Genomic DNA, 12,475 nt, shown 5'->3' on the forward strand with positions numbered 1-12,475 from the left:
TCCTTACCTGACAGGTATGGCCTTGGGCACAGCATTGTTGACTAGGTTGTTGTGCTGCTGGTACTTGGGCCCCCTGTTGTCCATGTTGCGCGTGAACGTGTCCAGCCCACTGTCGTGGTCCAGAGGCTGAGGGGACAGCGGTGGCTTGGTACTGCTGTTGTTGTTGACCACGCTGGGTTTGGGGCTGCTGCTACTGATCAGGAGGTCTGTCTTCCCACTGTCGTTGGGGAGGAGGTTGTGGTTGAACTTGGGGCTCTCAAACTTCCTCTCAAAGGGCCGGGCCGAGGAGGTGTAAGGCTTGGGGACGTAGCGGTTGTAGCTTTGTGGGGTGGGGGTGGTTCCAGGGGTTTTGGGGGGTGCGTCGGTGCCGTTGACCCCCACTGGGGACCTCTGGGCCAGGTAGGGCTGGGAAGGGAGGTCCTGGAGGGTAGAGGGTCGAAGGCCGGAGAGATCGTGTTTGGGAGAGGCGCTGAGGAGCTGGTCGGGGTGTGAGTTGACTGGAGAGAGAGGGAAAGGGATGTGAGCACTGTGATGCAGCCTTTACACTTCTATACAGCCGCAGATCTACCATACTGTTACATGGTAGAGATGCTTTTAGTAGCCCCCAGAAAATCACAAGTGAATTCTCAGTACTCCGCTGGATTAAAAAAGGCACCATGACATCACATCATCATGGTTCGTTACCATCGTTGGTGGCGAGTTTGGGCAGGCTGTTGGGTGGTACGGCGGGGCCGGGGGGTCCGTACTGAGAGACAGGACTGATCTGGGGGAGGGGGTCGTACCTCTTCTCTACCGGACTCACCTTCTCCGCAGACTCCGCCCTAAAGCACAGAAACGACAGACGGTGTTTGAGATCAACTACGTCGCAGTCGATTTGTGCAGAGTAATTTAAATCTACAAATCAGTGTCACCTTGAAGCCCCAATAAGTCATTATGTGATCAAGATGAGCAGTTCTGCCTCAGGACATGATCCCCTAAAAACGCTCTGACAGTCAGCCTGACCTCTGACAGTCAGCCTGACCTCTGACAGTCAGCCTGACGTCTGACCATATTGATTGTACTTACCCTCTCAAATCCACAGTACACATGTGCCTTAGGGCTGATTTGGGTAGTGTGTACCATTTAACCCATCTGAACAGAATACTGTTCTGACCCTCCCTTCTATAACATTAGACTACTGTTCTGACCCTCCCTTCTATAACATTAGACTACTGTTATGACCCTCCCTTCTATAACATTAGACTACTGTTCTGACCCTCCCTTCTATAACATTAGACTACTGTTCTGACCCTCCCTTCTATAACATTAGACTACTGTTCTGACCCTCCCTTCTATAATATTAGACTACTGTTCTGACCCTCCCTTCTATAACATTAGACTACTGTTCTGACCCTCCCTTCTATAACATTAGACTACTGTTCTGACCCTGCCTTCTATAACATTAGACTACTGTTCTGACCCTCCCTTCTATAACATTAGACTACTGTTCTGGCCCTCCCTTCTATAACATTAGACTACTGTTCTGACCCTCCCCTTCTATAACATTAGACTACTGTTCTGACCCTCCCCTTCTATAACATTAGACTACTGTTCTGACCCTCCCTTCTATAACATTAGACTACTGTTCTGACCCTCCCTTCTATAACATTAGACTACTGTTCTGACCCTCCCTTCTATAACATTAGACTACTGTTCTGACCCTCCCTTCTATAACATTAGACTACTGTTCTGACCCTCCCCTTCTATAACATTAGATTACTGTTCTGACCCTCCCTTCTATAACATTAGACTACTGTTCTGACCCTCCCTTCTATAACATTAGACTACTGTTCTGACCCTCCCTTCTATAACATTAGACTACTGTTCTGACCCTCCCTTCTATAACATTAGACTACTGTTCTGACCCTCCCTTCTATAACATTAGACTACTGTTCTGACCCTCCCTTCTATAACATTAGACTACTGTTCTGACCCTCCCTTCTATAACATTAGACTACTGTTCTGACCCTCCCTTCTATAACATTAGACTACTGTTCTGACCCTCCCTTCTATAACATTAGACTACTGTTCTGACCCTCCCTTCTATAACATTAGACTACTGTTCTGACCCTCCCTTCTATAACATTAGACTACTGTTCTGACCCTCCCTTCTATAACATTAGACTACTGTTCTGACCCTCCCCTTCTATAACATTAGACTACTGTTCTGACCCTCCCTTCTATAACATTAGACTACTGTTCTGACCCTCCCTTCTATAACATTAGACTACTGTTCTGACCCTCCCTTCTATAACATTAGACTACTGTTCTGACCCTCCCTTCTATAACATTAGACTACTGTTCTGACCCTCCCTTCTATAACATTAGACTACTGTTCTGACCCCCCCTTCTATAACATTAGACTACTGTTCTGACCCTCCCTTCTATAACATCAGACTACTGTTCTGACCCTCCCTTCTATAACATCAGACTACTGTTCTGACCCTCCCTTCTATAACATTAGACTACTGTTCTGACCCTCCCTTCTATAACATCAGACTACTGTTCTGACCCTCCCTTCTATAGCATTAGACTACTGTTCTGACCCTCCCTTCTATTCCAGTTAGGCCCTGAAGCCCAGGCTACGTACTAATGCCAGGTAGGCTAAAATAATGATCGAAAAACCTCAATGTAGCCTAGAGATATAAATTGCACAAGAATGATACATTTATGGATTTTTGAAGGTATTGTTTTCTCTTTATTCAGCCCGCCCGCCACCCGCCCGCCCTTCAGCCACACAATATTTAATTACCTTAAACACGTCCGCTCCGCAGATGTAACCGCGGGGACTGCAGGTTATGAGTCAACCCGCGCATCACTAATGTGTAGTGTATTTGTTGTAGGGGTTATGGGTAGTGTAGTTTACTTGTTGTAGGGATTATGGGTAGTGTAGTGTACCTGTTGTAAGGGTAAGCCAGCTGGGTCTGTGGTGGGAAGCGGTTGATCCCGGGGCTGGGGTTCATGGCCTTGCTGTCGAAGCTGCGGCGGTCAAAGTAAGACAGCTGCTTCCTGTAGTACTCCTCATCCTCGTCAGGATCGTAGTGGTTGGAGGAGCGGACCACATCATCCAGGGGTTTAGACCCAGGGGGCTTCTGGGGCTCAGGGGCTCTGAGGGAGGGCAAGAGGGAGAGAGAGAGAGAGAGAGAGAGAGAGGGGGGAGGGAGGGAGAGAGGGAGGAGAGAGAGAGAGAGAGAGAGAGAGAGGGGGAGGAGAGAGAGGGAGGGAGAGAAGAGGGAGAGAGGGAGAGAGGGAGAGAGGGAGGAAGGGAGGGAGGGAGGAGGGAGGGAAGGAGGGAGGGAGGGAGGGAGGGAGGGAGGGAGGGAGGGAGGGAGGGAGGGAGGGAGCAGTCAGAGAGCAGCACAGAAACTTTTTGCGTTGGGGTCAATTCCAGTCAATTCAGAAAGTAAACCCAATTCCAATTGCAATTTTTCCTGAATGGAATTGAAATGGAATTGACCCCAACCCTGATACACTTACAAATCCATTCCACAAAGTAGAGTGAGAGACAGGATGGCCAGTTAGAGAGCTGCACAGATCCACACAGTCAGATCCACACAGACAGATCCACACAGACAGATCCACACAGGAGAAAGTAGCGACAGACAGTCAGACAGAAGGACAGACAGACAGACACAGAGACAGACAGTAAGACAGAGAGACAGACAGACAGACAGACAGACAGACAGACAGACAGACAGACAGTGTGACAGAGGGACAGACAGACAGACAGACAGACAGACAGACAGACAGCAGACAGACAGACAGTGTGACAGAGGGACAGACAGACAGACAGACAGACAGACAGACAGACAGACAGTGTGACAGACAGACAGACAGACAGACAGACAGACAGACAGACAGACAGACAGTGTGACAGAGGGACAGACAGACAGACAGACAGACAGTCAGACAGACAGAGAGCAGCACAGATCCACACAGGGGATCAGCAACAGTACAAACATGGATAAACACAGGAGAACGAGAGAGACGGGTAACTGCACAGATCAATACAAGAGAGAGAAAGAGGCAAATATTCACAATAGTCTTCACATTACATCACTGTGTTCAGTGTGCTGTTTTAATGCTGCACTCTAACATGTCCACTAGGTGGAGCTCTGGGGTTGACAGTGATACATGGACCAGGTGGACTTCCTCAACATCGTCCTTCATCTACCTATATATATATATATATATATATATACAGTATATGCCACAGATCTGATCCAACATGACTTCCAGTACAGTATGTGATCCTTTCGGGAGCTGAACCCATAACCTTGGTGTAATCAGCGCCAGGGCAGAGTGCTGTGTGAGTACCTGTAAGCAGACTTCTCCTGCTCCAGGTTGCTGAGGGAGTTGGCTTTGGGGACAGGGCCAGGTGCAGTCACAGGTCTGGGCAGGTCTGCAGGCTGGAACGCCAGACAGACGAGAGGGAAGGTTAAACCAGAGTATTGTACAACTACCCAGGATGCCACTATCTGACCAAGTTGCAGTTGGAAGACCCGCTCAGTTCTACATTTTATCTTCTTAAAACCGTAAACCACAGTGCTAACCTTATGGCTGTCCCCCCAACCTTCAATTAAGATCAATAAGCAAATGTTTTTGGTTTCATAAATGTTTATGATATAGCTTATTTTGACTGTGCAGCTTGGCCATAGAGTGGGAACCAACTACACAACCCCCTATCACATTCATCAGTGGTTTGTTACCCCAATCACATGTTGGTCTGCCAGAAGAACCCCCATTTGCCACTGATCAGTAGGCCTGCTGGATATGTAACAGTGTTGCTTCCCTCCCTCTCCCCAACCTGGGGTCGAACCAGGGACCCTCTGAACACATCAACAACTGCCTCCCATCAAGCACCGTTACCCATCGCTCCACAAAAGCCGCGGCCCTTGCAGGGCAAGGGGAACAACTACTTCAACGTCTCAGTGTGAGTGAAGTCACCGATTGAAACGCTACTAGCGAGCACCACTAACTAGCTAGCACTTTCACACGGGTTACATATAGGTCAGGTTCCCCCAGGCTGAGACCCCCCAGATATCCATTATAAGTACCAGGGCTAATAGTACCCCAGGCTGAGACCCCACAGATATCAATTATAAGTACCAGGGCTAATAGTACCCCAGGCGGAGACCCCCCCAGACATCCATTATAAGTACCAGGGCTAATAGTACCCCAGGCTGAGACCCCCCAGACATCCATTATAAGTACCAGGGCTAATAGTACCCCAGGCTGAGACCCCCAGATATCCATTATAAGTACCAGGGCTAATAGTACCCCAGGCTGAGACCCCACAGATATCCATTATAAGTACCAGGGCTAATAGTACCCCAGGCTGAGACCCCCCAGATATCCATTATAAGTACCATGGCTAATAGTACCCCAGGCTGAGACCCCCAGACATCCATTATAAGTACCAGGGCTAATAGTACCCCAGGCTGAGACCCCCCAGACATCCATTATAAGTACCAGGGCTAATAGTACCCCAGGCTGAGACCCCACAGATATCCATTATAAGTACCAGGGCTAATAGTACCCCAGGCTGAGACCCCCCAGATATCCATTATAAGTACCAGGGCTAATAGTACCCCAGGCTGAGACCCCCAGACATCCATTATAAGTACCAGGGCTAATAGTACCCCAGGCTGAGACCCCACAGATATCCATTATAAGTACCAGGGCTAATAGTACCCCAGGCTGAGACCCCCCAGACATCCATTATAAGTACCAGGGCTAATAGTACCCCAGGCTGAGACCCCCCAGACATCCATTATAAGTACCAGGGCTAATAGTACCCCAGGCTGAGACCCCACAGATATCCATTATAAGTACCAGGGCTAATAGTACCCCAGGCTGAGACCCCCCAGACATCCATTATAAGTACCAGGGCTAATAGTACCCCAGGCTGAGACCCCCCCAGACATCCATTATAAGTACCAGGGCTAATAGTACCCCAGGCTGAGACCCCCCAGACATCCATTATAAGTACCAGGGCTAATAGTACCCCAGGCTGAGACCCCCCCAGACATCCATTATAAGTACCAGGGCTAATAGTACTCCAGGCTGAGACCCCACAGATATCCATTATAAGTACCAGGGCTAATAGTACCCCAGGCTGAGACCCCCCAGATATCCATTCTAAGTACCATGGCTAATAGTACCCCAGGCTGAGACCCCCCAGACATCCATTATAAGTACCAGGGCTAATAGTACCCCAGGCTGAGACCCCCCAGATATCCATTATAAGTACCAGGGCTAATAGTACCCCAGGCTGAGACCCCCCAGACATCCATTATAAGTACCAGGGCTAATAGTACCCCAGGCTGAGACCCCACAGATATCAATTATAAGTACCAGGGCTAATAGTACCCCAGGCGGAGACCCCCCCAGACATCCATTATAAGTACCAGGGCTAATAGTACCCCAGGCTGAGACCCCCCAGACATCCATTATAAGTACCAGGGCTAATAGTACCCCAGGCTGAGACCCCACAGATATCCATTATAAGTACCAGGGCTAATAGTACCCCAGGCTGAGACCCCCCAGACATCCATTATAAGTACCAGGGCTAATAGTACCCCAGGCTGAGACCCCCCCAGACATCCATGATAAGTACCAGGGCTAATAGTACCCCAGGCTGAGACCCCCCAGACATCCATTATAAGTACCAGGGCTAATAGTACCCCAGGCTGAGACCCCCAGATATCCATTATAAGTACCAGGGCTAATAGTACCCCAGGCTGAGACCCCCAGACATCCATTATAAGTACCAGGGCTAATAGTACCCCAGGCTGAGACCCCCCAGATATCCATTATAAGTACCAGGGCTAATAGTACCCCAGGCTGAGACCCCCAGACATCCATTATAAGTACCAGGGCTAATAGTACCCCAGGCTGAGACCCCACAGATATCCATTATAAGTACCAGGGCTAATAGTACCCCAGGCTGAGACCCCCCCAGACATCCATTATAAGTACCAGGGCTAATAGTACCCCAGGCTGAGACCCCCCAGACATCCATTATAAGTACCAGGGCTAATAGTACGCCAGGCTGAGACCCCCAGATATCCATTATAAGTACCAGGGCTAATAGTACCCCAGGCTGAGACCCCCAGACATCCATTATAAGTACCAGGGCTAATAGTACCCCAGGCTGAGACCCCCCAGATATCCATTATAAGTACCAGGGCTAATAGTACCCCAGGCTGAGACCCCCCAGACATCCATTATAAGCATGCTGTCTAGGTGTTTGACTGTGTGGTGGTATAAGAGACCTACCCTCATCACGGTGGAGTCACCAGCCTCCTTGGCCCGGTCCACAGACAGCGACCTCTTATTCTCAAACATCTTGACCCTGTTGAGCACCGACTGGGGCTTCATGGCCGGGTCGTCCCTTTCCCCCTCCCCCCGGGGCGGCGGAGGGAGGGGTTTGGACCCCGTGTTTACCCCCATCTCTCCCGGGGAGGCCAAGGGCTCAGGTTTGGGAGGGGGCAGGGGCGGGTCAGAGTTCATTAGAGGCTCACGGTTGTAGCCCCCACCACCGCCCCGGCTGGGTGGGCCGGGGTTATAAGAGGGTCTCGGACCAGGAGCAGAGTCTCCGTAATACTGTTTGGGGGGGTCCGGGGAGCGGGGCGAGCTGAGGGGGTAGCCGTGAGGGGGCTCCGGCTCGTAGGGGGAGCGGGAGTCGTAAGGGCCAGCCGAGGGTGGGAGAGGCGGTTCATCATACCGCATGGGCCCTGGAGGTTTACCGTGACGAGGCTTGCCGTCGTAGCCCTGTATCCCCGCCAGGGCCTCATCGTAGCGGGGCTGGGGGGGGCTGTAGTCCCTGACGGGGCCGTCCTCGTAGGGGGTGGTCCCCCTTGGGGTGTAACCCTGCTGGTGGCCCGGGCCAGTCTGGTACCCCGGGGGCTGGGGAAAAGAGGACTGCTGGTCGTAAGGGGGCCACCGGCCGTCGTCGTAGTGTTGAGGCACACGGTTGTTGTAGTGCAGGTGAGGAGCGTGAGAGTCAAAGTTCCCCTGGTGAGGCTGCTTTGGTTCAGCGTAGCCCCCACCGCCCCCGTCGCTACAGTAGGCGGAAGGCGGGTGGTCGTACTGGCGGTATGGCTGTTTGTCCTGGTAGGGCTGGTGGGTGTAGCTCAGAGACGACTTCATGCCGCCGTGGTTCACTCTCACTGGCTCCTCCATACTGTACAGATCCTTCTTGTACATCTGCAGGGGGAGAGAGACATCCAACACAGACGTCAGAGCTTGGTATCTACCAAACTAGCTGTAGTAGTAAACTACTTGGGTCAGAGCTGAATGAGATTTCCGATGGATCAATTATTACACATGGCAAATTAAGTTGAAAACGTGTAAACCTCATTGGAAAGCTATAGTTTTGAAACAGTTTTGAACAAATAATAATAATCCAAAAATATATATAATAAAATAAATAAATAATAATTAAAATTAAAAAGGAACTGAAAAATGACAGAAACTACAAAAATCCCCCAAATTGAGTCAGAGGACTGGATTACTAAAGACAAGACTAAATTATTAAAGACAAGACTGAATTATTAAAGACAAGACTGAATTATTAAAGACAAGACTGAATTATTAAAGACAAGACTGAATTACTAAAGACAAAAAAGGGAGGTTGCTGAGAGGTTAAGCTTAAGGACTGAACACAGATCAATTAAGATACAACACATCATCATACACACAATTCAATAATAACTAACACCAATAAATTAAACAAACATCAAGTCAAAGTGCAAGTACACAAGCAATTCTCTTATCAATTATTCCTAATCGGTTCTGAATGCGTATTTGACAAGAAGCCTTTCAAGAATGACTGAAAATGTCAAAAACCTCCGTCACCAAATCAGTTGGTGTGGTCACGTTTTCGGATGATGTTGTCAATAGCGTTTTTTTTCTCGAACGGCTTCATTTCAAAACAGGTGATGTGTAGCCTGTAGACAGCACATTGCACAACAACAGACAGTTACTTCCTATGGAAGAAGCTGGTAAAGTTAAACTTCCACATGGGTCGACACTACAACGGAAGATGTACAGTTATGCAGTTTTAATATGCAAAGTTTGTGGTTTTTCCATAGGGAGAGTCAACTGCTTTGACAGAGACTATTAAATACCAAGAATACTGTCTGCAGGTTAGCATAGCATCGTTTATCATGCAACTACAATCTACTACATACTAGCACTACAACATACATGTGCCACTCTAGGTACTGTTGACTCAAATTCAACTATAGTCAATCAGAGAAGTTGAAGTAAAGCAGCAGAAAGGAACCCAAACCCTTAGGAGCCATGCGGAGGGGGAAGAGGAGGAGGCAACAGGTGCTTCTCATCCTGGTCACACAGTCAAGACTCCCAAATTATACAGCACCCTATTCCCTATCTAGTGCACTACTTTTGTCCAGAACCTGGGTAACCGTGAGGGCTGGTGCCTGTTTCTTCTTTTTCCTGGTCACACAGGCAGACACTGGCCAAAAGTAGTGTCCTAAATAGGGAAAGGAGGGGGGCGGGTTCAGATTCGCCCCATGGGACGACCAAGACAGCTCCCGCCACCGGCCCACTGTGATTGGTGCAGCGTACTGACTTAAGTCACACAAGGTGTGTGTTTGAGATTGACTATATTCTGCACAATCACTGATCTTACAAGTCACCTTTGCTTGCTAAAGCGAAAAGAAGCGATTCTCCTCCTCCATTGTCGCCTTATTCCAAACTCTTCCCCTCAAAACACGCCGATTGGCTACATTCTCGCTATTCTGATTGGTCAAAAGGTCAGTGGTCACACAGTGGGCAGTCACAGAGCGTGGGCGGGGCATGCAGACAGAGAGCCAGTCAGAGGTGAAAGAAGCATGTGCGAAGAAGATGACAGGCAAGTTAAAACAGAACAGCAGGCTGGGGGGGCAGAGAACCGGGAGGGGCGGTTAAGGGCGTCTCTGGCCCAGGCCCGGTCCTGGTGCCCAGGTGTTCTAGTGAGGCAGCAGGTAGGTGCTGGGGTGGTGGTAGGTAGGTGAGTACCTTGGGTTCAGGACCAGGGCCAGGCTGCGACTGAGACAGGTGTTGGGGTTCGAGTGATGGTGGTGTTGGTGTTGGGGGCGGGGCTAGCTCAGTAGGGGCGGGGCTGGGGCTGCTAAGGAGTGATGAGTCTGCAGCCCGAGGAGCTGCAGCCGGAGCCGCCTCCTCCAGGTCAGGGGTCATACCCTCTAGCTGCAGCATAGGCTGCTGTGACTCATCCTCAACAGCAGGGGGCGCCACAGCCACCGCCGCGGGCAGCAGAGAGGCAGGACTAGCGAGAGCAGCATCGTCTTGCTGTGAAGTATCATTAAGAGACATTTTATTGCAACAGGCTGCCAAGAGCAAGAGCACAGCAACACACCCCACAAACTACAGCAGTTTCTCTCTCCGTCTCCGTAGTAAGTAACCTCTCTATGTTCCTCCTCCTTGAATCATTTTACACCAGCCAGAAGACAGATAGCTTTACAATATGCATTCTTCATGTATCCTAAAGCATATAAAGGGTTACTGAAGGAACAAACATGTTTGTATTATTTAACTGTGGCACAAACATCACTCTGAAGAACATAGAATATATTTAATGTTGTAATAACGTCATTTCAGCCCGTTTTACCTACAGAGAGGCCTCTACTGCTCTCCCTCCTTCTCTTCCTCCCTCTCTCCCTCCTTCCACTCCTCCCTCTCTCCCTCCCTCCTTCCCCTCCTCCCTCTCTCCCTCCCTCCTTCCCTCCCTCTCTCTCTCCCTCCTTCCCTCCCTCCTTCCACTCCTCCCTCTCTCCCTCCTTCCACTCCTCCCTCTCTCCCTCCTTCCCTCCCTCTCCCTCCCTCTCTCCCTCCTTCCCTCCCTCTCTCCCTCCTTCCACTCCTCCCTCTCTCCCTCATTCCACTCCTCCCTCTCTCCCTCATTCCACTCCTCCATCTCTCCCTCCTTCCCTCCCTCTCTCCCTCCCTCTTTCCCTCCTTCCCTCCCTCTCCCTCCCTCCCTCCCTCCACTCCTCTCCTCTCTCCCTCCCTCTCTCTCCTCCCTCCCTCTCTCTCTCCACTCCTCCCTCTCTCTCTCCCTCCCTGTCTCCACTCCTCCCTCTCTCCACTCCTCCCTCTCTCTCTCCCTCCCTGTCTCCACTCCTCCCTCTCTCTTCTCTCCCTCCCTCCCTCCATCCATCTCTCCACTACTCCCTCCCTCTCTCTTCTCTCCCTCCCTCCCTCCATCCATCTCTCCACTCCTCCCTCCCTCTCTCTTCTCTCGCTCCCTCCCTCCATCCCTCCCTCCACTCCTCCCTCCCTGCCTCCACTCCTCCCTCCCTGCCTGCCTCCACTCCTCCCTCCCTCCCTCCACTCCTCCCTCCCTCCCTCTCTCCCTCCTGCCTGCTCCTCCTCCCTCCCTCTCTCCCTCCTCCTCTCTCCCTCTCTCCTCCCTCCCTCTCTCCACTCCTCCCTCCCTCCTGCCTCCTCCTCCTCCTCCCTCCTCCCTCCCTCCCTCCCTCTCTCCACTCCTGCCTGCCTCCTCCTCCCTCCCTCCCTCCCTCCTCCCTGCCTCCTCCCTCCCTCCCTCCCTCCCTCCTCCATCCCTCCCTCCTCCATCCTCCTCCCTGCTCCACTCCTCCCTCCCTCCCTCCTCTCCTCCCTCCCTCCCTCCACTCCTCCCTCCCTCCCTCCTGCCCCTCCACTCCTCCCTCCCTCCCTCCTCCACTCCTCCCTCCCTGCCTCCATCCTCCCTCCCTCCTCCTCCCTCCCTGCCTCCAAACCTCCCTCTCTCTCCACTCCCCCTCCTCCCTCCAATCCTCCCTCTCTCTCTCCCTCCCTCCCTCTTCTCTCCCTGCCTCCACTCCTCCCTCCCTGCCTCCACTCCTCCTCCCTGCCTCCACTCCTCCCTCCCTGCCTCCACTCCTCCCTCCCCCCCTCTCTCCTACCTGCTGAGGAGCGGCGGACATCTTGAACCCGGATGGGTCGATGCAGGTGGCCGGGTCGGATGGTGTCACAGCAACGTGCTGGTACCCAGAGTAACCAACAGACGAGGGGTCCTGGATGACTGGCGGGTCCTCTCTGACCGGCTCTGAGGAGCGGGTGATGGCTGGCTCCGTGGGCAGGCCAACCTAATGAGATTTAGAAACTGGACTTACTACAAACTGAGACTTTTTAAAACGTGTATGACATACACCATATATACAAAAGTATGTCCACAACCCTTGAAATTAGTGGATTAAGCTATTTCTAGCCATACCCGTTGCTGACAGGTGTATAAAATCGAGCACACAGCCATGCAATCTCCATAGACAAACATTGGCAGTAAAATGTCCTTACTGAAGAGCTCAGTGACTTACAACGTGGCACCGTCATAGGATGCCACCTTTCCAACAAGTCAGTTTGTCAAATTTCGGCCCTGCTAAAGCTGCCCCGGTCAACTGTAAGT

General features: G+C 51.2%; 1 protein-coding gene across 13 annotated transcripts in view; it reads right to left on the minus strand.

Annotated features, from left to right (window-relative positions):
- The window catches only part of LOC121540688 (tight junction protein ZO-1), a 173,326-nt gene that overhangs the window by 11,965 nt on the left and 148,886 nt on the right, over positions 1-12,475 (minus strand). For 12 of the 13 annotated variants that reach the window (XM_041849721.2, XM_041849720.2, XM_041849711.2 and 9 more), the window contains 7 exons: positions 11,976-12,158; positions 10,069-10,359; positions 7,321-8,250; positions 4,357-4,448; positions 2,938-3,147; positions 685-821; positions 8-497 (listed from right to left, as the gene is read on the minus strand). In XM_041849721.2, coding sequence (XP_041705655.2) covers positions 8-497; positions 685-821; positions 2,938-3,147; positions 4,357-4,448; positions 7,321-8,250; positions 10,069-10,359; positions 11,976-12,158 — 2,333 coding nt within the window. The remainder of the gene's footprint in view (positions 1-7; positions 498-684; positions 822-2,937; positions 3,148-4,356; positions 4,449-7,320; positions 8,251-10,068; positions 10,360-11,975; positions 12,159-12,475) is intronic. The other variant, XM_041849716.2, reaches the window with a different exon arrangement.

Source organism: Coregonus clupeaformis, chromosome 26, assembly GCF_020615455.1.
Source record: "Coregonus clupeaformis isolate EN_2021a chromosome 26, ASM2061545v1, whole genome shotgun sequence".
NCBI lineage: Eukaryota > Metazoa > Chordata > Actinopteri > Salmoniformes > Salmonidae > Coregonus > Coregonus clupeaformis.